At 40.1% G+C, this 24,307-nt stretch overlaps 3 protein-coding genes and 1 pseudogene across 4 annotated transcripts; 3 read left to right on the top strand and 1 right to left on the bottom strand.

The window, feature by feature from the left end:
- Window positions 1-1,739: 1,739 nt before the first annotated feature.
- Window positions 1,740-2,955, top strand: LOC121740830 (annotated as a pseudogene).
- Window positions 2,956-5,272: 2,317 nt separating this feature from the next.
- LOC121744698 (protein ABC transporter 1, mitochondrial) lies at window positions 5,273-11,126 on the top strand. The gene is made up of 8 exons (XM_042138288.1): window positions 5,273-6,050; window positions 6,162-6,387; window positions 7,136-7,288; window positions 8,120-8,278; window positions 8,887-9,046; window positions 9,658-9,767; window positions 10,438-10,554; window positions 10,637-11,126. The coding sequence occupies exons 1-8, from the start codon at window positions 5,554-5,556 to the stop codon at window positions 11,000-11,002; spliced, it is 1,788 nt and encodes a 595-aa protein (XP_041994222.1). The 5' UTR covers window positions 5,273-5,553; the 3' UTR covers window positions 11,003-11,126.
- A 177-nt stretch (window positions 11,127-11,303) lies between these two features.
- LOC121740742 (charged multivesicular body protein 7-like) lies at window positions 11,304-20,677 on the top strand. The gene is made up of 6 exons (XM_042133393.1): window positions 11,304-11,735; window positions 19,034-19,219; window positions 19,308-19,438; window positions 19,644-19,812; window positions 20,015-20,144; window positions 20,359-20,677. The coding sequence occupies exons 1-6, from the start codon at window positions 11,304-11,306 to the stop codon at window positions 20,604-20,606; spliced, it is 1,296 nt and encodes a 431-aa protein (XP_041989327.1). The 3' UTR covers window positions 20,607-20,677.
- A 135-nt stretch (window positions 20,678-20,812) lies between these two features.
- On the bottom strand, window positions 20,813-24,307 carry LOC121744684 (DNA repair RAD52-like protein 2, chloroplastic). 2 transcript variants are annotated; one of them, XM_042138279.1, is made up of 5 exons: window positions 24,186-24,307; window positions 23,467-23,808; window positions 23,357-23,394; window positions 22,583-22,674; window positions 20,813-21,123 (listed from the first exon to the last, which is right to left on the bottom strand). In XM_042138279.1, exons 2-5 carry the CDS (start codon window positions 23,787-23,789, stop codon window positions 20,986-20,988), a joined length of 591 nt encoding a protein of 196 aa, XP_041994213.1. In that variant the 5' UTR covers window positions 23,790-23,808; window positions 24,186-24,307; the 3' UTR covers window positions 20,813-20,985. The 2 variants fall into 2 exon arrangements, with proteins under 2 accessions (XP_041994213.1, XP_041994207.1); XM_042138273.1 differs by having other exon boundaries at window positions 24,062-24,286.

Raw genomic sequence — 24,307 nt, 5'->3', positions numbered from 1 at the left:
TGTGCGGGTTGTGGAGCGTCTTCACGAACGTCGACCACCTTGGGTAGATACCATCGGCGAGATAGTAACCCATGTGGTATGTATTTCCGTTGATGGTGAAGTCGATCGCCGTGCTACACCATTCATCACATCATTGAAGAGTGGTGAAGAATAGAGCACGTTCAAGTCGTTGTTGGCTCCGGCAACGCCAAAATATGCATGCCAAATCCATAGGCGGTAGTCGGCGACCGCCTCAAGGATAAGTGTTGGGCCGCCGCCTTTGTGACCGCTTAAGTGTTGCCCCCTCCAAGCATTCGGGCAATTCTTCCACCTCCAATGCATGCAGTCAATGCTGCCAAGCATTCCGAGGAAGCCATGGACTGATTCGTGAAGACGAAGCAACCGTTGGCAATCATCGGTGCTGGGTGCCCGGAGGAATTCATCCCCGAAAGCTGAACGAACGCCCTCGCAAAAATTCTTTAGACAAAGGATTCCAGTGGACTCACCGATATGCAAATACTCGTCGAAGATGTCGGCCGTTTGCCCAGTAGCGAGTTGTCGGATGGCACACGTACACTTCTGCAACGGCGTGATACTTTGCCGGCCGACTGCATCTGGACCTGTTTGGAAGAATTCAACACGTGCGGACAATGTGTTGACAATTCGCATGAACAAGCGCTTTGACATGCGAAAACGACGCCTAAAGTAATCTGCCGGAAACCGCGGCTGGTCGGCAAAGTAGTCGGCAACGAGCCTTTCGTGGGCTCCCTCCCGGTCACGATGGATGTAGCGGCGATTTGATCTAGTTCGTTGAGGAGGAGGAGTGGGGGTATTCGCCGCGACATATGCTTCGTAAGCGGCACGATGTTGTTCGTAGTATTCTTGTTCTTCGCGCTCCGCTTCCGCCATAATATGGGTGAAATCCATTTGAGGTTTTAAGTGAGGGATGAATGTGTTGATAGTTTGTATGAGAATTATGAATGAGAGATGAATGAGAGATGATTTGATGTGATAAATGGATAATGAATGTGTGTATTTATAGATGATTTTGGGGGGAAAAAAATAAAAAATTCAAAAAAATTCAGAAAAAAACAGGAAAAAAACGGCCATATTTTTTGGATTTGGAAAATATTTTTATTTTTATTTTTATCATTGTTTACAATTAAATACCGATTTTTAAGTAAAAAAAAATTGAAGGCAACGGCTATGCCGTTGCCCAATCCCGTGCCGCCACGTCAGCTGCTCGCTGGCGCGGCGCGAGCGCAGCGGCGGCGGTCCTTCGCCTTGCCTGCGGCGCGGACGGTGGTGGCGACCGTCGCCACCGTTGCGGATGCTCTGATTATCAATGATCAAATACACACTATACATATAAATATTGATTTTCTTATGGAAGGAAGACAACGTAATTGTGCCTGTATATAGTATAAGATGTAATAAATCTCATCTCTGATAATTCAAAAATAATTCAGTAATAGATGTAATAAGATTCCGACTTAAAAATATAGTAATGGACTAATGGTAATTGGTAATCATTGAAGAAATGTGGCAAGGTTCCAACTCTTATGTAAAGTTGACAAATTACAAATACATTCAACCATCCAAATATTGCATATACTCTCCATTATAAATTCGTGAGGAACATAATGTGAAATCAAAACAAAACAAAACAAAACAAAAAAACTTCATCCATCCATCATGAATAAACAATGATATTATCAGTGTTAATAGTTTTGTGGTTACTATTGAAGGCAAATTCTTTGATGGTGTTCGACATCACAAAATACGGAGCGAAGCAGGGTGTAGACATTAGTGAGGTAACTAATTCAGTAGAATTTGATTAAACTTCATAATTTAAATAATTATTGTTCCTAATTGTAGATATAAATGTGTAGGCATTGCTTAAAGCATGGAAGAACGCGGTCACATCAACGACAAGCCAGATCCTGATCCCAACAGGTGATTGGATACTGAGCCAAGCTCGCATGCTCGGGCCGAACAAGGCCCCCATCAACCTAGAGATCAAAGGCAACCTCAAAGCCTACGCGGACCCAACTCCATGTGAAGACCTATGAATGGGTCACCATCAACCACGTCAACTTCCTGACCATCTCTGGCGGCGGTGTACTTGACCGGCAGGGCCAACAAGCTTGGAACTGCAACAAAAACAAGAATTGCCCGAAGCTCCCCATCAACCTGAGTTTGAATTTCATCAACAACTCCATCATCCAGGACATCACCACCAAGGACATCAAGAATTTCCACGTCAACTGCATCTCCAGTCACAATGTCACGTTTAAGCACTTCACAGTCTTTGCCCCAGAGGATAGCCCTAACACTGATGGCATCCACATAGCCCGAGGAAACCGCATAAAGGTCATCGACTCCGTCATCAAGATCGGCGGCGACTGCATCTCCATGGGGGATGACCTCAGCGACGTGTTCATTGAGAACGTGAAATGCGGACCAGGGCATGGCATTAGCATTGGTAGTTTAGGAGGGAACGTGCAGGAGAAAGACGTGAAAAGGATAACCGTGCAGGGGTGCACCTTTACCAACACTGACAACGGGGTGAAGATTAAGACATGGCCCTCCGCCCCAGCCACACTCATGATCTCGGACATTCGTTTCATCAACCTCACCATGGTCAATGTCAGAAATCCCGTCATCTTTGATCAGCAGTACTGCCCATGGAACCTCTGTTCCATGGATAAACCTTCCTTGATCAAGATTAGCAACGTTGAGATCATGAACACCAAGGGTACCACTGCCACCTCAGAGTGGTTTATCTTCACATGTAGCAAAGCTAAGCCCTGCGATAATATCAGGATCGGGGCAATTGATCTCAAATACATTGGAAATACACCTGCAATCATCACCACCAGATGTGAAAATATTAAGCCCATCTTGCCTGCCAACCAAAATCTCCCCGTCTGCTCTGGCTCTCTTGCTTCCAAATCCAAGCCACCACCTAAATAGTTCTTTCTCATTTTCTCATCATTGAATTGTAAATTCACTTGAAAAATGAAAATTAACAAGGAAAATTCCAGTTTGTGATAGAAGACCTCACCTTCTAATTTAATTAATTAATACTCTTTTCGTCCCATGAAAAATAGGACATTTTTGTCCGTCCTATAAAAATAGTCTATTTTCATTTATGGAAGATTCTCTTCAACTCATTACCAATATATATCAATTTATATAGTAAAACTTACACCACTATGGTCCACGGTCTACCATTAAACACTAATAATAATATGAGTCTCACTATCAACTAACACTATTTTATATTATTCTCTTCTTCCTTACTTACCAATTATGCATTAGCTTCCATGCCATCTCAAATGTCGCTATTTTTGTGCTTAATCCATGTAAGTAAGGTTTAATGATGATTATAAAATTGTGTTATGTAAAATAGGAGTAAGTGTAATCGAAATTATGGTTTGAAAAAATATTGAAAAATAAAAAATGTGAGTTGGGTGGCAGCGTGGAGGAGCGGCAGGCGAATGCACACATAAGAGTATCCACAATAGTGAGGACACTTCCCTGGACAAGCCATTTTTTTTGTCCTCAGCCACTTCTGATTTGTCCACAACCATAAAAAAAAGTTTCCACAGCAATAGTAGACACTTTTTTGGCCACCTTTCACTTTATTTTATTTTTTTATATTTTAATTCAATGAAATTATCAGACTATGCATAATTAGAAAAAAACAGCTAATTAAATAAATTAAAATTGAAAACTAAATTTTCGTCATATTAAAGTAAGGGGAAAATTATACAACGAAAATTTCATCTAAGGAAAATCACACATGTTCTTCACGCTGTGCCCCCTCCCCTACGTGCCTAGACCTCTTCAATCAAATCGACCTGGAGTTGAGTATGTACTGTGCTCCTGCACATATCAGTGAAACGTTGGAGCAGATATTCATTACTACGTGGTACACCCATCTATATCGGCGCGGAGGCAACACCGTGACTTGCACTTGCACCATCTTCCGGTGCCCAGCGCTCTGCAGCAAATCCTTCATCTTCTATTATCATATTGTGCAATATGATACATGCTAACATAATATTCGCGACATCATCTTCGTGCCAAACTCGTACCGGGCACCGTATAATGGCCCATCGAGCTTGGAGCACACCAAAAGCTCGCTCAACATCCTTCCTAGCAGCCTCTTATTTTCACACAAAATATTGTTTCTTCGCTCAACGAGGGTATATCCCATCTGCCAAATAGTATCCCATGTAGTACTGCGTACCGTTGGCTACGAATCTGATTTCTGGACCCTCCCCCCGGCACTCATCATTGAAGAGAGGCGATGTCTGCAGAACGTTGATGTCGTTGTTCGAACCTGCAACACCGAAATACGCATGTCAGATCCGCAAACGGTAGTCAGCAACGACTTCCGGAATCATCGATGGATGTTTGCTTTTGAAACCAGTAGTGAACTAGCCTTTCCACGCCACTGAGCAGTTTTTCCACTCTCAATGCATGCAATCGATACTGCTTATCATCTTTGGGAAACCGTGCACCGAACCGTGCATATCTAGCAGTCTCTGGTACTCATCAGAGGTTGGCTTTGGTTAGAACTCCGGACCAAAGATTTCTCGGATACCCTTACAAAACTGTCAGAGCACCTCTAGGCTAGTCGTCTCACCCATCTGTAGGTATTCATCGAACAGATCAGCCGGTCTGGCATAGGCAAGCTGCCTAATTGCAGCGGTGCATTTCTGAAAAGTAGACAGTCCGATCCGACCAGTGCAATCACTCCGGAGGGTGAAGCACCTGTACCGCGCCGCTAATGTCGTCGCTATATGGGTGAAGAGCTGTTGCGACATTCTGAAACGCCGACGGAAAATCTCTGGTGGGTAACGGAGGTTATCGCCAAAGTAGTCTGCCATCAGCCGCTGGTGCACTCCGGTATGGTCTCGCGGGATTGTCCGACGATGATGAATTGCACGAGGGAGCTCCGCCGCCGCCAATTCCGCCGCCTCCGCTGCATCTTCCACGTCGACTCTTGAATAAGAGAATCCCACGCGTCATTCCACAAATCATCAATTTTTTAATAGCAATGAAATCCACAAATTTTAGAGAGATAAAGTAGGAATAAAGAGTTGGAATGATATGAAAATAATGAGGGAAATGAGGTGTATTTATATGTAATTAAAATAAATTTTTAAAAAATGAAAAAAAAATTGTCCACCGCCGCGGCGCAATGGCCGTACAGTAGACCGCCGCGCCGCTCGCCACCTTGCCGCGTCCTCGCCGTCCACGCCGGGGCGATGGCCCTTCCGCCCCTCCCATACATCCACGCCGGGGCGGACGTTTCCTCCATTATGTATCGCCGCAGCGACTCCGAGGCGGCCGGCTCGCCGCCCCGTGGATACCCTAAAAGATTGAACTCAACCCAAACCATATGCATAATTTAATGTAGGGTTTCGTCTTCGACGGACATCCTTGCTCTTCGCCCCTTGCTTTTCTTCTCATGATTTATTCAATCCCATTGTTGAATTAGGTCATACTATAATCTATATACATTTTCAAATTTGGAAGAATTACCGCTGATTTTTGGGAATGGTTCCATTGAAGGACATAGCGAGAGTGGTGAATGGCTTATCTCTGGTGGCTAAGGAGGCCATCCGCCGCCCGTCTGCGGATACCTTGATCAAGGGCGCCATTCTCTCTGCCACCGACGCCGCCGGCCTCACCAAAGGAAACCTCCGCACTCTGGAAATTCCTCGCGCCGCCCAAACTGATAATAGTAATCGTAATAATAGTCATGGCAATACAGGCAGCAGCGTAGTCTACTTTGATAATCACAATCGTGATACTGATAAGGATCGTGATGTTTCCGAATCCGATACCCTGCCGTCGCCGGCTGTAGATGCCGCTGTTGATCTCCCTGTCGCTTCCACTTCCAATCCAGATTCACATTCACAGAGCCAATTCGATGCTCCTTCTGCGACCTCAACGAGAGCCCCGTCCGCTTTAATTGATGTCGATGCGAATAGCCGCCGGAGGAAGCCTCGAGAGAGGAAAGTTCCTTCCACACCCTTCTCTAGAGCCATTGGGTAACGTAACCCCTAAATCGCAATCATTTCTTTGGATTTTCGTCAATTGCACTGTTGAATCGGTTCATATTGGCTTGAGCTTTGGTTTTACCTTTTCAAGCTTGATTGAAGGTTTGCTGGACTTGGCGCTGGTCTCGCATGGGGCACGTTTCAGGAATCTGCGAAGAGAGTCCTCTACGGGACACCTGAATCAGAAAACAGTCAGCAGGCTGTTTCCCCTTTCTTGTCTGAGAGGAACGCTGAGCGTTTAGCTCTTGCATTATGCAGAATGCGTGGAGCTGCTCTCAAATTAGGCCAAATGTTAAGCATCCAAGATGAAAATCTTGTACCTGCTCCAGTAAGTATGCATATATATATTGATCCGGAGTTAGTGCGCTGTATAAGCTTCTATGCATACTTTGAAATGTGTTCTATCTGGTTTCCTATGATAATAGTGATAACCATCCCCAATTTTCTTTTCAGTATATAATTGTCGTTGTAAAATGGTATATGATAGTAGTAAATTTTTACTGCACTTGTATAAATTGTATTCCTTTGAATGTTTGTACATTTCATCGTCTTGCATGCAGTTGGTATTTTCTGTAACATCGAGTTCTGGTAGCATTTTGGATGGTTCAGAAATAGATACAATTTACATAGTTTTGTTGAATGATCAAGTACTGTGAACCTTGTGCAAGAGTGGATTTCAATTGTTTCAATGCTACGAGACTGACATGAAAATGAAATGTGAAAGTTCTAGATGGTTCATGTTTTTTGGGTGGCTTGATTTATACAACAGCTAACTTATAGCAGCTCTATGATGCTTGATTTTTGTGCATGAAGTATCAAATTGACACTGTTTCATATGCACCGAGATCTTTTGGGTGCTTTGTTTAGACATGCTTGTAGGTCAAAATTTTAGTCAAAGATAAGAATAGGGAAAATATTCTTTATGAACAAGGTAGTAATAGATTATATTGCACTATATAATGATTAGCTGAATCGAGCTTTGCTTATGCCTTATAGTTGTGATGATTGGTGCTCACATTTTCTTAGCTTCACATTCTTATATTCTTCATTAACTGTGAGCTTTAATGCCCTTCCAGATCTTGCAAGCTTTGGAAATTGTTCGTCAGGGTGCAGATCGGATGCCAAAGAATCAGCTCAATCAGGTTTTGGATGCTGAACTAGGTTCAGACTGGTCCTCCAAGTTGACAAGTTTTGACTATGATCCAATGGCTGCAGCAAGTATAGGGCAGGTGCTGAAGTTACACCTGGCTATTTAAATCTCATCATTATTCACTGAGTGTTTTTTCTTACATTTTCAAAGAGACTCTCCATAATTTCATTGACAATTACCTCAAAACAAATTAAGCAAATTAAGAGTGGCCAGCGGAACAAGGAAAGGTTTCTCTACATATGTAGAAAAAGTTATGAGCCGTACTTTTGAATTAGCTACCACTCACATATTTATTGATTCAATGGTTTAAAATATGATACTCCCTCCGTCGTGAAAAAAATGTCCCATTTTGCTATTTTGAGATGTCCGCGATTTAAAGTCCCATTCACTTTTTTTCCATTTTAGGTAAATCAGTAAATGTATCCCACCATTCAACTAACTCATTCCACTCACATTCTATTATAAAACCAATATATAAAAGTGGGCTCCACATTCTACGAACTCATTTCTCCATTTTTCTTCACAAAGTCAAACAATTTGTTAAAACTTGTGCCGAGTCAAAATAGGACTATAAGTGGCGGACGGAGGGAGTATAAGGAGAGCTGTTGTTGTTCCACTTACCAGTCAATATAGAGATATCAAAGATAAATATATAAGTGACAGTGAGCCTTTCGCCACAGTTATGCAAATACAAATTGGAAGGAAATGATGTGTCTAACTTATAATATGATTTTCGGAGAGTGTGCTAGAACTTCTCTAGTGGAAAGGGTAAGTGATGGAAATGATTGTTTGACTGTGCATGCGTTTCTATTTATTCACACCTCCTATAACTAGTAAAGGTTTTCACATGATCCTTCTTATCTGCATCTGTCGTGTTTCATCTTATGAGGCTCTTAAAACCTTATTTTAGGTCCACCGGGCTATCACAAAGGATGGTGTGGAGGTTGCAATGAAGATTCAGTATCCTGGAGTTGCAGATAGCATTGAAAGTGACATCGAAAATGTCAAACGACTACTAACTTATACAAATTTATTACCAGAAAAAATGTACATTGACAATGCAATGAAGGTATAGTTTTTGAATCACTGATTTATCTGGAACTTTTACTGTGTCTCTTGGCTTGATAAGATTTCCAAAGTATATCATGATATGATTTGATGAATCCCATTAAATTGATATATAAGAAATTGAAAAGTGAATCAGTTGAGTAGATATGCACAATAATACCCATTTAATTAGTTTGAAGTTGGCTAATCGTACTGCTTTATTGTTGGTGAGTAATGACCTAGGACAACGCAGTAGTAATTTGCAACAAGTTATTAATCTGATGATCTCAAACACTTCTTTTGACTGTGCAATTATGCACACGTACTCTTGATAATTGGATTAACCACACAGAGATTACCTCTCAAAGCTGTATGGTAAGCAATTATCAATCATTATCTAGATGTTCTGACTTCTCTTTCTAAAACTTCTTGTATTTGCCTTTCAGCTGCTAATTCGGATGGAAATTATTTCTTTGATCAGATTTTAAAATTCTTGCATCTTTGATTCTTCATACCTTCCTTCTTTTCTAATGAAACTTGGCTGCGAAGACAATATCTACATGAAGTCGGTTTTCTAATGCCAAGCAAATGAGATTATCAGTGTCAAATTATGCTTTAATTCCTTCACAGGTAGCGAAAGAAGAACTTTCTCGTGAATGTGACTATGAATTGGAGGCCAAAAGCCAGAAAAGGTTTCGTACTTTGCTGTCCAATGCAGAAGGATTTTATGTTCCATTTGTAGTGGATAATTTATGCAGTAGAAGAGTTCTAACTACAGAACTGGTACCTGGTATGTGCTCAGTCTTTTTTTTCTTTATAAGAAAGAAAGAAATCCTGCGTTGTACTAGCAGTAGATAATAGTCTCGGTAGCCTGACCTCCTATTTAAACCTTGGATTCAGTAAGTCAGCCGTAATGAAAATAATTTGCTTAGGCTGGATTAGAATACATCCTATACTAAATAGGATTGTGTCTAAGTACATAAATTAATAATTTTTATAATAATAATAATAAGAAATATTGTTGGTATAAGTTGCGTAATACAATTAGATTATTGCTGATAAGGAAATTGTGATGTTGCCATGTTCCAGTTCTTCCCCCATTTTTATAAATCTTAGATTAAGAAGGCAGTTTTTAGCCTACTTCATAGTTTATAAACATTTCTTTTAACTCTGGTCTCGAATTATATACTCCATCCGTCCTTTAAAATTATGAACTTTCTATTTTAAAAACTTTTTTTCTCTAATGAGGTGGGACCCATTCTCCACTAACAATACCTCATTCACTTTCTTTCTATCTCTATCTTGCTTTACCAATTGTACATTAAAACTCGTGCCCCTTCAAAAGTTCATTATAATTGATAGCTTATAAAAACTTATGATAGCAAGTATCCATTTATGCAGGAATTCCAATTGATAAGGTTGCATCGCTGGATCAAGAGACTCGCAATTATGTAGGGACAAAGTTACTTCAGCTTACATTGATGGAGTTATTTATCTTCCGTTTCATGCAGGCAAGGGTCTCTCTCTCTCTCTGTTAAACTGAGTACATCCCTTGTCTCACAAGTTTTTGGTTGTAAAGAATTTAAATGTAGTTAAGGAATTGGTATATAGTGGTAAATCCAACATGTAACCCAAACTCCAGTTTAGCAACAACAAGAGGGTGTTGTGAAGGTAGAAGGGAAATAAATGATTGAAGTACAAAATGAAAACCACTTCTCACAAGTCTCAGAGGAACAATCCTGCCACAGTGAAGCTATTCAATCGCTTGATATGTCCAGAAGATAATAATATTGCTCTTATTAAAAACAACTCAAATAATTACATAGCAACTTCTATAAACTATTGTAAAGGGTTTTTAGGCCAGTCATGTATTGAACTGTCCTTGGAGTGGTAGTCAATGGTTAGGATTGTGCTTATTAATTTTGTTATCAGCAGGATTATATGGCAGATGGTACACCTAGCATTATCTTTGTAATTTGTTTTCAATTTCTTTTATGACATTTAGACCACCCCCCGGGTTAGATTCTGATCATGTTAATGTTGGCTCTGCCACTGGTATCACCAACACAATTTTGCAACTATGGGATTTTTGAAGTTATTGTCTGAAATCATGCTTGTAACTGTTTTGTGTTAATCCAAGGTCATCTATTAATATCTGTCCCTTGCTGTGATCTCAAGCAGACTGATCCTAACTGGAGTAACTTCTTATATGATGAGACGAATAAATCGATCAACCTTATAGACTTTGGAGCAGCAAGGGACTACCCAAAAGAATTTGTAGATGATTACCTAAAGATGGTGAGATGCATTCTTTTCCTTTGAAGTGGTTGATAGATTTGGCCATGTTTTATGCTGAAGTTGGTTTTATGATGCTTATCAGGTAATGAGTTGTGGAAACAGCGATAGAGAGATGGTGATTGAGATGTCAAGGAGGCTAGGATTTCTGACCGGAATGGAATCAGAGATAATGGTTGAGGCTCATGTGCAGGCAGGGTTCGTGGTGGGGCTGCCGTTTGCAAAGAGGGGAGGGTACGATTTTGGATCGACGAATATCACTCAAAGCATTACAAATCTGGGGGCAACGATGCTGCGGCACAGGCTCACACCCCCTCCGGAAGAGGCCTACAGCCTTCACCGCAAGCTTTCCGGTGCTTTCCTCGCTTGCATCAAGCTTCAGGCTGTGGTTCCTTGCAGAGAACTGCTGCTTCAAGTCTACGACAATTATCAGTTTGGGAATTTAAATTAATTCTCTTCATACTATTCATTTTGAAATTTATATTCCTATATTGGTTTGGGAATTTAAATTAATTCTCTTCATACTATTCATTTTGAAATTTATATTCCTATATTGGATTAGACAGGAAAAGTCATCAACATTTTCTTATTATGTGCATCATCAATCATCATGTGAAAGAAAATTGAAAATAAAAACCAAACTATATCTCTCCTCATTTTAACTTAGCTTTTATTTTTGGTATCTTTTGTTTTACAATTCAAATTTTAACATAAATCAACGAAGCAAAGACTAGAGTAGACTAATAGTAGTAATGGAGGAGGAAGAGGAAGCGGCGGCGCCGGCGGCGTTTGTGAGGAGAAAGGTGGGGGACTGGGACGACGAGGTGAAGAGTAGAGCGCGATTCAAAGCGCTGAGCGGGCAGAGGTCGGATTGGGAGGCGCGCTACTGTTTTTGGAGGGATTTGATCGTGAAGACAGCTCAACACCTCCGCATCTTAGTCATCCGCCCTTCCCGCCTCTCCGGCCTCTGGTTCCGCCGCCGCCCCGACGGCCTCTACCCTTTGTGCCTTAATCAAGTGCTCCTTGAAATGCACCGCGCCGGAGACTTGCTGCTTCCTCGCGCTTCTTCTTCCTATTTTCGCCTCCCTCACATTTTCCGCAGGGCGCTCGATTTTCTCCCCCTCGGCGATCGCCGTCCTCTCGCTCTCACCGCCGACTGCTACATTCTCGCATCGCTCTTGGAGGTAACCGTTTTCAATTTTTTTCTAGGGTTAGTTGCCCTAATTTTTGGAGGAAATCGCGTATATAGGCCACTTGGCCTTTAAAATAACGCAAATGTACCCATTTTGTTATCAATTCCATTTATGGGAAAAACGCCGATGAAGTTGGCGTGTTTATAAGTAAAAACGCCATTGAGATTGGCGTGTCTATACTGTAAAACGCCAACATAGTTGGCGTTTTACAATGGCACCGTATTCTGCTCGTATTTTTAACCAAAATACTTAAATTTGAACACGCCAATCGTGATGGCGTCTTTACTAAATAAAACGCCAAGTTCATTGGCGTGTTTAACGTTAAAAACGCCAACCTGATCGGCGTCTTTACTAAAAGACGCCAACACCATTGGCGTCTTTGTTCAGAAGCATATAATAGCAGCAGACAGTCGCGAAAAATTAACCTCACATACCCACTTCGCGATTTTCTCTAGCAGCGGCCAAATCCTTCGCAAATTCGTCCGTGTCTTTGTGATTTCGCCCTCCATTCATCAATCGGTGCTAGTTTTCCCCAAATTCGTCCAATTTATTCGGTTAGTATGCTTATCTTTTACATTATTAGAGTAATTGTTGGATACTTAGCTAGGGTTTGTAATGTGTTGCGATTTGAGTTGAAATATTGTGCATATGGATTATTTGTATGACGGTAGTGTTGATTATTATGTTGGATTGTTTGGGTTAAGTGAATTTGTGTATAAATTTGATTATAAACCAAAATCGTAGGGTTTGATAGCTTAAAAATTGGGCAAATTGATTTGGTTTATGTGGGTTTTGGTTAATGTCTTTTTTTAGTTTGAAATGTTAATTTTGTGTACATTGTTAGGTTGAAATTGAAATTGTTAGGTTGGTTAAACTAAAATTGGGTAAGTTGAATTGGTGGAAAATTGATGTATATTGTTTATTTGAACTGTTACTTTTGTGTAGGTGAATTGTGTTATGATGTGTAGGTGAATTGTGTTATGATGTTGAAGTTGTGTATTGTGAATTGTTTGATATAGGTGTTCCATTTTGTGATATTGTATTAAATTGTTTGTAATTATTGAATTTGTTTAGGTTTGTTTGTTGTTTAATTTGGAATATGAATGTTGTGTAGGTGATTTATGGCATCTTCTTCAACTTCTCGTCGTCGGCTCTTATGTGGTCCTGAGGACCCCTCCGTATTATATCTGCAGAGACAACACGTCTCTAATAACATATGGGCAGGAGTGCCATCGGAAGACGTACGGTGTAGAAGATACGAAGGAATCATATGGGATGTTCCCATAAATCCTCGTGTTTTGACGGTTATAGATGAGATGGGGTTCGGCGGGATGTTGAGGTGTGGTCAACCGAAAGACATTGACCACCATCTTATCACCGCTTTGATTGAACGTTGGAGGCCAGAGACTCACACGTTTCACTTTCCAGTCGGTGAAGCGACTGTGAGCTTAGAGGACGTGGAGGTCTTATGGGGCATCAAAACTGACGGTGAGCCTCTGACGGGTTACATCCCCAGTAAGGATGTCAACTATTGGAAGGATGTTTGTTTGGATTTTCTTGGCTTTATTCCAGATGCAGTTGATCTAAAAGAATTGAACTGGAAGCAGACAAGCTTATCAAATCAACTGCGGATTGAGTTGAGTGATGACCACGAGCAATACATGTACAATCAACGTGCTCGTGTGTATTGTCTGCTGTTACTGGGTGGTCTACTGATCCCGAACGCTACCGGTAATAAAATTTCCTTCTTCTACCTTCAGTTTTTCATGGATATAGAACAATGTGCTAGCTATAGCTGGGGAGGTGCGACTCTTGCCTGCTTGTACCACAATCTATGTGAAGCTGCACTTGGTAAGAGGACCGATGTCGGGGGAGCTCTTACATTGTTACAGCTGTGGGCTTGGGAAAGAATCCCAATTATTAGACCGCAGATGCTGAACCCCGCGCCCGTAGACTACTTACCATGTGCAGTCGCGTAAGTTGTCCACTAATTACTCTTTTAAGCATAATTTTTATTGATTTTTGTGTTGTTCGCTCATAATTTAATTTTTGTAGATGGACTGGTCGGGCCTCTTATGTAAAAGCACCGGGGCATTGCATTGAAACTTTCAGAGATCAGTTCTCAACAATGCATGCCAATCAGGTAATTTACGTAAACTAAATTGTTGCTAGTGTGTTGTTTTGATTGAACTTGTTTTGACTAAATAAGTTTCATATCTAGTTTATTTGGAGGCCGTATGAATCGCGAAATCTGCCGGATGTTTGTGTTGCCGGTCGTCCTATATGGACGTCGATGACAACACTAATCTGCTGGAATATGGTTGAGCCACACATGCCACAGCGGGTGTTGCGACAATTTGGGATTGTCCAACCTTATATCCCGATTGTCGACCGGTTCCACGGATCTGATTTTACGAAACAGGATCGACGTGGCAAAGCAGGTCGGAACTGGGTTCAGTGGCACGCCAATTATATACAAGATTGGCATAATAGGCACGACACGGTGTATGTTGATTTGGAGTACTCAATGGTGCCTGTTGCTACTGATGAGTACATGGATTGGTTTCGCCGGATAACCGTGGTGTACCTAACAAAACCTGGGGTGCATTCTCATGAGGGCTTCCATGAAACGGCGGCCTCTCATCACTACGCGGTAGATTTCAACAACTTTTCTTTGTTTAATTTCATAAGATGAAATGTAATTAACACTGAAAATTGTAGGTGGAGACCCTTCACAAAATACGCCACTTTCTTAGGGAGCAAGACATGTCAGGACGGCCGGATTTATTCACCATTTCGAGAATGGTTGAAGATGGCCTCCAGATATGTGGGGAAGCTGAGACGATGGACCACCGTCCTTCACAGCGCTCTGAGCTGGACCTTGACATGCCCGTGCGGCAAAAAGCGAAGCGGCGTGGAAAGAAGAAAGTTGGTGGAGAGTCGTCATCATCAAGGATGGATACTCAGTTGGTTGATGATTCTGATGACGATTTTGTGGCTCCACCTCCACCAAGATCTGCCGTGCGGGGTCGTCACTCAGTCAGCCACACGGGTGGTACAAGAGAAGATTTCGGTCTCAGCGATCAACAATTTCCACCTCGGTCTTCTGCGAGAGACGACATTGATTTAGAGAATGCCGTCGTTGAAGATACTCCTCCGTCTAGAATCCCTAAGACCAGCATCGGGAAGGGAATCCGTAGTCTGTTTATGCGTAAAAGGCGAGACGAGTGAACGTTGCCCGAACTTTTTATATTGGTGTTTTTACATTGATTTAAACGCTTTATATAAGTAATTTGATATATTGTATTGATATTGGTGTTTTTTCATTCATTTGGCGTATGTGTATTAGTAATTTGATAAATCCGCTTTTTTATACGTGTGCATGTTGATAATTTGAACCCGTATAAGTTGGATTGGTACATTTTTTTGAAACACGCCACTCACGATGGCGTTTTTAACTTGAAACATTTTTCCAATCTTTTGCCACGCCAAGGCTGAGCTTCTGAACAAACACGCCAAGCTTACTAGGCGTCTTTTAAAACACGCCAACGACGATGGCGTTTTACCTATAAAACGCCATATTCAGTGGCGTTTTTTTAAACACGCCACTCAAGATGGCGTGTCTAAGTCCGAAATTTTTTTTGCAATTTTCTGCCACACCGAGGCTGAGTTTCTGAACAAACACGCCAAGCTTAGTAGACGTTTTTTAAAACACGCCAACGACGATGGCGTTTTACCTATAAAACGCCATCGTCAGTGGCGTTTTTTTAAACACGCCACTCAAGATGGCGTGTCTAAGTCCGAAAATTTTTTTGCAATTTTCTGCCACACCGAGGTTGAGGTTCTGAACAAACACGCCAATCGGCGTTGGCGTCTTTAAAACACGCCAACGAAATAGGCGTTTCTAGATAAAAACGCCAACTTAGATGGCGTTTTTAACACAAACCCGCCAACTTAGATGGCGTTTTTATGAAAAATGCCATCTTGTGTTTGGGACTCTCACATTATGTAATTGACCTTTTACATCATTTTTGCACACCTTTGCATGGGCCCACGGGGTAAGTGGTGTGGCACACTGTGTTGATGCAATTGACCGCTCATTAAACCATTCTATTGTCCTCCAAAATATCAGATCAATGCAAGCTTTAATTGGGAGTTGTCTTGCGCCTTTCAACACATTGTTGTAAGATTCAACCATATTAGTGGTCATCTCACCCCATCTTTTGTGTTTGTCATACGCCAAACTCCATTTTTCTAACTCCACGGCATCAAGGTACTGCACAGCCTCGTTGTTGATGGTTCGAAGTAAACGACGTCTGATCTTAAACTTGTGTTTCTTTGTATCAATACCAATTTTCCAAACAAGTTTTTTTACCATGATGCCTTTGTGATTCTGCAAAACATTTTTTCTAACATGTACCAAGCAAAATCTGTGATGCCCCACATTGGGTTCTTCTTTCCATATGGGAGAATTCATTGCATCTATGATTCCCACATGCCTATCAGATATTACACATATTTCATGCTTGGCTACGTGAATTCTAATACGTTCCATAAACCAATTCCAACTTTATATGGTTTCCTCATCAACAATGGCATATGCAATAGGCAAACATTTCTTATTAGCATCAAATCCAACGGCAATAAGAATTTTACCTCGATATCGTCCACGTAGATGAGTTCCATCAACGGTTAAAACTGGTTTGCATAGTTGAAAAGCCTCCACAGCTGGACCAAAAGCCCAAAATACGTACTTGAAAACCTTGTTCATACCGTTGCTTAATCTTTCATCATGTAACCATTCGACAATTGTGCCAGGATTTTGTCTTTGCAACTCATTCAAATAACCTGGTAAAACTTTGAAATTCCACGCCCACGAACCATACACAAGCTCAATAGCTGTCCTCCGAGCATACCATGCTTTCTTGTAACTAACTTTCACATGAAATCTATTTTCAATATCCGCGACAATTGCTTTTACCTTGTAGCAAGGATCGTTTTCTATCTGATGTCGAACACTCAACGCTATCATACCCGACGAAAGATTAGCGTGCCCATTATAATTACGATCCCCCATGCAAGTATGAGCAGTGCTAAACACTCTAATTTGCCAGTGTTCATCATGCTTCCTCAATGTTGCTCGGCACTCCCACAAACATGGCGGTAAGGACTTATCTTTCGGATTTCCTTGTGGCCACTTACAAACTGCATGCCATCTCTTTCCTTTACTTTCAACAACTGTATATTGTCGGATTTTTTCCAAATGCCAAAAAGTCACAGCTGACTTCAATTCCAATTTGGTTTTAAATTTAGTATGCAAACCGACATTGCTCGGATCTTTTTCACTCCAATAATGCACATTGAGATCATCAGACTCAAAGTTTTTTGGATCAAAACTATCATATGGACCTGGTAAGGTGCGAAAATAGTTCATACCAGGCTGTGGGAACTGTGGAACTACTCTTTCTCGTACTGCTCTTCCTCCAATTGATGTTTCGCCAACCACTGTTTCTCCAACCGGAATGGATGTACTTGGAGCAACAAATTGGTCCTCATCCGACGAAGCACCATCTGAATCTGTACTATCCGGATCGACATCTTCAGAATCATAAGGTGATTGTGGATCAAGAAAGTCGGCTTTATCAAGACCAATTATGTCCTCAACCACAGCTGGGTTGTCACTGTCCCCTAAATGCACGCCTCCAATATCAAAATCTTGTGTTGTATCGAAGCATGGTTCTTGGCCTCTCGTAGACGTACCAACATCAAAATCTTGTGTTGCAGCGAAATATGGTTCTCGGCCTCTCGTAGACGTACCAACATCATTACTCATGAGATGATGACTATGTTGTTGAGTAATTGACGAATACTCAACATACAATTCAATTTGACCTCCTGTAGTCATACTCTCACTAAACATTAGTGGCATGTATACTTCTTCTAGTAAAATACCTATATACGTGATTGAAGATCCATAGAATATATGACGTTTCCATACTATTTGAAGTTTATTTTCAAATATGTTTATCCCCATTCTTTCACAAATTGTTTCCACAAGCTTTTCGTAGGAAATACTTTCATCCAACATAATCAATCCTTTTGCAAAAGGAGGATCATATGAAATAACTGTTCCGGGAATTATATTTCCACCCCAATATAAATGGACACACCACGTCATACTATCTGCATTAATGTCAAACACAAATATTGGTCAAAAATATTTCTTTACAGTACACTACAATATATACTATCATAACAACCTATCAAATATGGGTAAAAAATTAGATATACTACAACATATAATACCATAACAATTGGTCAAAATATTTCTATTAATTACAATACAAATAATTATTTAAATTACACTACAATATATACTATCATAATAATCCATCAAATATTGGTAGACTAATGTTTGGAAGAATGAGTTAAAAATTAGATATACTAACCGATTGCGAGTACTAATATTTGGAAGAAATGAGCGAAAATAGAAATCTACACGCTTCAATCCACCACCGGGTTAACCCGACCAAGGCAAGCGTTTTCGCATTTTTCAGCTTTGGGAAGGTTTTTCGCGTTTTGGGGAGGGAGGAAATGTGATTAGGGTCTGCGATTTTGGGGGAGATCTGAGATATATGGTTCAACCGAAAAACGCCGATCAGGTTGGCGTTTTTTACGTTAAACACGCCAATGACCTTGGCGTTTTATTTAGTAAAGACGCCATCAAGATTGGCGTGTTCAAATTTAAGTATTTTGGTTAAAAATACGAGCAAGATACGGTGGCATTGTAAAACGCCAACTATGTTGGCGTTTTTGCGTATAGACACGCCAATCTCACTGGCGTTTTTACTTATAAATACGCCAACTTCATCGGCGTTTTTCCCATAAATGGAATTGATAACAAAATGGGTACATTTGCGTTATTTTAAAGGCAAAATCGCCTATAAACGCGTTTTTCTCCTAATTTTTGCCCCAATTCACAATTTTGTGGAATTTCGCTTGCGTTGGCCAATAAATCAAAATTTTGAAGCTACGATTGGAAGTGATTAGAGAATGAAGAGTCGATTGAAACTATATCCTTTTGTTATGCCGGAATTTGAATCTCTCTACCACATACAGTTACAAAACTATCGTTGAGAGCTTTCCAGTGGCAGTGTGGCACCTTTAGATTTCCCATTGGCGTTTCATGTATTTTTGACAGTGGGTTAAAAACTGAAATTTGGTTTTAGTTTGTTTGTGCATTCACAGAAAATTAACCCTTCTTTCTAAGCCTCTTTAGTTAAATATAGGAACGATCTGTAGAGGTCATTACCAAATTGTCGGAAAATTGTTGGACTAGTACCTGTGTTGTCACCATGGACAAGTTTGAGGAAGTTTGTGTGGGCTCTGAGGAGGATCGGCTTGCCATTTTGGATTACTTGGTAACACGTGGAAGAGCTACACGCCTTGTCATCAACAAACCTCAAGCTATAGAGGTTGCTGCCACTCTGATGCATAATACTAACTTTCTGGAATTGGAAACGATGGAGTTTGACTTGTTTCTTTTCTATTCTGTTGATGCAGGGTGTCAAATTGTGTATTGTTCCTGGGGCAGCTTCTGCTGCCTCAACTACGGATTGCAGTTTACTACACTTAACTTGGACTGCCCAGAAGCTGGGGAAGCAGCTTCATTTGATCGACCAACGATATCAAAAGTAAAATTTCCGAGCTTAACATATTCGTGGTTTCATTAGACTAATAAACATTCACATGTTAGTTAAACTGATTGTTATCACTATGATTATTCATATCATGTTACTCAAGGGGTTCCTAACTTCTCAAGAAGGAAAAAGTTGCTGTTGTTTCTTCTTCTTTTTGGTTGATATTTTTAATCTGATTACTGAATTGGGCTCTGTGCAGAAATAGGGATTCTGCTTTAGCATCTCTTAGAGAAGCAAACAAGAAACTTGCCCTGAGACATACAAAAGAAATGAAGTTGGCATCTCAAAGTAGAGAGAGGTGCTCGGCACTATTGGACCAGGTGGAGAAAGTTCTCCAGGCTATTTCGGATGCTGAGTCCTCCAAAAAGGTTGATTTTGCATGCTAATCTTATTTCAGTGTTCATTCTCTTTGGCTTGTTAAATGTGTACAAAGTTGGGGATGTCTTTGTATTGATGCTTGATATGGTCCATAGTTACTGAAGCCTGTTCAAGTACAGCCTGATGTTTTATTCTGATAAGCATAATTTGATGCTTCGTTTCATCAGTCTTAATCAATATGTTCTCATACAGGTGGCAGAGGCCTTGCAGAGCAGCAAACGTGCTATGCAGGAAAACCAAATTAACATTGAAGAAGTTGAACAGTGCCTGATGCAACTTGATGAGAACATTGATGCATTGAAACGACTTGATAATGCTGTAGGTAAGCATTCGCTATCAGATCTCTAGTGTTGAGCATGTTAACAAAATCATGTTTTTGAATTGTATTGGGCTATGAATCCTATGATTACATACTGTGGTCATTATATATATGCCTAACACGATTATCTTGTCTGCAACTCATCGCTTTGCAAAATCTCAAATTACTCCGTGAACGTATGTGTATATGTGCCTAACATGTGTCCATGATTTTGTAGAAGCAACCACAACATATGGTGAGATAGATGATGAAGACATTGAAGAAGAATTTAAGACGCTGCAGCTAGAGCTAAACAGCACAAAGGCGGTTGCAGCAGAGGCAGAGATATCAGAAGAAACTGAAATGGATGCTTTGAGCAATGCTTTGTCGAATCTTCATCTCAAGAGTGGGGGAGCCAAGAAGGTGGAGGCAGAATGTCGCACAGATGAAAACATGTCAAATGAGAGAGGCCTTGAAGCAGCTTGAATATATGTAAACGGATAGGATAGGTAATCCAAGTATTGGATTTTATGTAAATGGGTTGATACGAAATGCAAATGAGTTCAGTAGCCTTGTAAAAACGTACATTCAAGTCAGATCTACTCTCTCTAAACGTACATTTTTAGGAAACGGAGGGAGTATTAGTAAACTGTCTGATATGTAATTCATCCAGCTCCAACGGCATATAAGAATGCTAGAAAAATTCTGGTCTATATTAAACAATATACTACGAATCAAATTTAAACTTGGTAGCTTCCAGATGCTATAAGATCAAATTTCAATAATCTGAAATACAAGTGTTACAACATACATAAATCAAGAAAGGATGATAAACAACCGTGGGACACGGCGAAAACCACCTCTTCTACTCTTCGTGGTAAAGGTACAAGCCAAGACCAAATCGCGAACATGCTCTGCAAAAAGCTATCTGCTCTGCTGCAGCAACAGGATCTACAATCTCGCCATTGCCAGGTGACACTGTCCCAGTCGACTCACGATGTGCCTGCATTTCAAATTTTCAAAGCTTGTATTTTTCCTATTTTACTTCCATAATAAACAGAGACATTTATGGCCTAGCTTCCAATGCACGAAATATTAAGACCATATATTGCATATGAATCAACTTTCAAGCAAAATGTAGATCAAAAAATGACCTCCTATACAGCTTAATAAACCTTGCATAATGAGCATTTCTGGTTAGCCCAAGCCAGAAAAATCTAGTGTTCAATAATTTGTTGTTGTTCGAAGTGAGTGTGTTGAAAGCAGATTAAATTTATAGGAAAATGATCCTGTCCATCCAAACCCATGTACAAGAATTTTGACTGCACTTTTCCAGCAGTTTAGTGGTTCATAAACTTTATATAAATTTCATCTACCAGATAAAACACCACACACATTTTTCCAAATATTTTCAGATTTAAAACAGCCAGATGACAACAAGCTTGTAGATTTTATTGTTTAATCAATATCTTGTAGGTAGATCCCTAAAATGTCATATTCTTGACCCCTCAGATGACTTTATCACAACAGCCATAATTGTGCAATTAACACCTAAAATTTCAATTGCTATGTAATATTTACGGATTTTATTTAGCACAAATGATCTCTTCAAATTCCTGTATTTCTGAAAGTTCTTTTCCTCTGGAAACGAAGACTTCCATTATTTTTCTTAGGAAAATCATGATTGATCATGTAAGTTTACATTCACCTATTCAGCATGATTAAACATGTTAGTAGCTAACATGCTCATGCAAAACCTATATACTAATGGAATTTGTTAGAATAATTAACGAAAGGTCAACAAACACTCTTATCAACTTTTTACACAGAAAAAATGGCTATACATTCCCTTAACCTATAACTCAGTCTCAGTGGGAGGAATAAGGTGGCGACCTGAATATATATTGTGGAACTATTACAAGGAAAAAGTCCTCATGCAATCTCAACTTGGTTGATGTCACATCCAATTCAGATGGATAATGAAGTCCCCAGGCTAAGAAAAATGGGGAAATTCTTCAACTTGTGGATATTGTTCTCTAATATGTTTAGTCGATAATTACATACTAGCAAACAGATAAAAAATATTAAATCCCTATTAAAACAATGAAAATCATATTATCCATTCACATAAACTACTGTGGCTGCAACGCTGCCCACAACAAAACCAAATATATGACCAAAGATAGATGGTAGCCCAATTGCAAAGATAGATGGTAGCCCAATTGCAAGTTCATTTTAGCGGAGGGAATCACGAGAGTTGTGAACATTAGATGCTAAAACATCATGTGTAAGGTCTCCACTAAAATAGACCTTGATGATGATATTATATTCAATCCAATTTGCAAGCAAACAATAGGCTTTATTAGGTCAGTCATTTCATATGTTCTAAGCAAAGTTGGATGAGATGCATAATGCATTATCAGGTATGAGGTAACATTTAGGTAATATGGATAGGAGCACACCTCGCCATCTGAACCCCGTACAGTCACCCGATAAACCACAGTCACACTTCCATTCTCAGAAAAGATAACATCACGAATTTCTCCACACCAACCTACATAAACTGGTTAGTATTTTGGAAGATCCAAATACATCATTGGTATTAATTGTGCCTAACATTTAGCCCTACAATTTCTGACTAGCATAATACTGTACACTATTACGATAATAACCATCAATGACATGGTTCGCAATATCAACCATTCTTATTCAGAGAGGAACTACAATATATACAAAAGATCCAGGTTCCACATGTTTTTTGCATTTTGAGATAACAAGATTATTCAAGGACTAAAAAGGAAAGGTTATGTATATAGTACTTCAGGACAACACATCGATATCTTTTTCTTGAGTGAGTAGATAGAATAAATATGGAAACCATGCAAAGGGACATCATGAACTTGTTATGAGGAAGCAAAAAGACAATGTCGCACCTAAGAGTTCGACTGAACAACTATGCAAGATTGTGATATTTCCTATGAACCTATAGTTCGATGTACTAGTGCAATTCATAACCGAATGTACCTGTGAGAGTGATGCAGTATGTACTAGTGCAATCCATAACCGAATTGGCGTGGACTTAAAAAAATAGAAACCTAATCACTAATGAGTTCTTTTGATATTGTGAGATGACTGTCGTTACAGGGCATGCCACAAAATCATTAAGCGAGAAGTTGCTTCAAGTGCTGCTTTTACATTTTAAGACCAACAAGATAAATGAGACGGAATGATGTTACCTGGGGCATAAAAGCTCAGCATACGATTGGCTTGGTACCTGTGAATAAATAATTAGTACCACAATAGACAAGTAATAACATAAAAATACACAAAGGTCCAGAGCAATCACCATGGGATAAATGTGGAATGATCATCATTGGTCTTAATAATATTATCAGAAACCTTCTTATTGAGGTCACGAAGAATCTCAGCGAGGGGGCGAGTGATGCAGGAAGACTTGTCTAAAGGAACCACATAATTCGAATTGGGGGCAGCAGATTTCTTGCTACCACTACTATTGTCTCCTCCAGAGAGAGCTGAAATCCTGAGATTCATTGCCTTGTTCGGAACACTGAAGCTGATTTTGGTCTGTGTCTGCCATGGTAATCGATGGCGCATCACAGGAAAACCGGCTTCTACTGCTGGCCTGGTTTTAGGGCATTGGACAGCCATTCCAACAAACCACAGCTACCTGAATACCGTGTGTTAGGTTGCTATACACAACTTCAAATGCTAAATTGGTGCTATCATAAAGCATTGAAATCCAATTAATAATTAGGTCACCTGAATCCTAACCCTATTCCTCATCAAATTAACTACACAAAAAAGCTGGATTTGAAGTAAAATGGATGCACGGCGTTCAGAATCAGAAACTGAACAAATTGGAGATCACATAAAGTAGAAAAAATCATTTGCACGGGTTAGGACTAAGAAAAAACTTAAACCTTGAGTAGAAAAGTTGAGTTTTTGCTTGTGCACGATGGGGGATTTGAAATTGGAGTGCGCGTAAACCGATCAAATGCGGCGAAGGATTTTGAAGATCCGATTGAAATTGAGGGAGAAGAATACCTGATCGGGTGAAGAAGAAGGAGAATGAATGGCAGAAATTGCAGGGAAGAGATGTGTGAGGAAAGAGCTTCAGTTGAGGTTGCTGGAAGAATAGTCATATTTCCGGTTTTTAGATATTTTTT

The sequence above is a fragment of the Salvia splendens genome, chromosome 1, assembly GCF_004379255.2.
Source record: "Salvia splendens isolate huo1 chromosome 1, SspV2, whole genome shotgun sequence".
Classification (NCBI taxonomy): domain Eukaryota; kingdom Viridiplantae; phylum Streptophyta; class Magnoliopsida; order Lamiales; family Lamiaceae; genus Salvia; species Salvia splendens.
Note: the sequence above shows the minus strand (reverse complement) of the source record. Positions and strands in the feature narration are given on the sequence as shown.

What these genes read in the sequence shown, in the direction of transcription:
- LOC121744684 (XM_042138279.1), bottom strand. Translation starts at nt 23,789, where the DNA reads ATGGCTGTCCAATGCCCTAAAACCAGGCCAGCAGTAGAAGCCGGTTTT. An exon ending in GCTGAGCTTTTATGCCCCAG is followed by an intron (nt 22,675 to 23,356) that starts GTAACATCATTC and finishes CAGTTTATGTAG; the next exon opens with GTTGGTGTGGAGAAATTCGT. An exon ending in TACGGGGTTCAGATGGCGAG is followed by an intron (nt 21,124 to 22,582) that starts GTGTGCTCCTAT and finishes TTTGAAATGCAG; the next exon opens with GCACATCGTGAGTCGACTGG.
- LOC121744698 (XM_042138288.1), top strand. Translation starts at nt 5,554, where the DNA reads ATGGTTCCATTGAAGGACATAGCGAGAGTGGTGAATGGCTTATCTCTG. An exon ending in AAAATCTTGTACCTGCTCCA is followed by an intron (nt 6,388 to 7,135) that starts GTAAGTATGCAT and finishes ATGCCCTTCCAG; the next exon opens with ATCTTGCAAGCTTTGGAAAT. An exon ending in TAGATGATTACCTAAAGATG is followed by an intron (nt 10,555 to 10,636) that starts GTGAGATGCATT and finishes GATGCTTATCAG; the next exon opens with GTAATGAGTTGTGGAAACAG.
- LOC121740742 (XM_042133393.1), top strand. Translation starts at nt 11,304, where the DNA reads ATGGAGGAGGAAGAGGAAGCGGCGGCGCCGGCGGCGTTTGTGAGGAGA. An exon ending in TTCTCGCATCGCTCTTGGAG is followed by an intron (nt 11,736 to 19,033) that starts GTAACCGTTTTC and finishes AGTTAAATATAG; the next exon opens with GAACGATCTGTAGAGGTCAT. An exon ending in ACAAACCTCAAGCTATAGAG is followed by an intron (nt 19,220 to 19,307) that starts GTTGCTGCCACT and finishes CTGTTGATGCAG; the next exon opens with GGTGTCAAATTGTGTATTGT.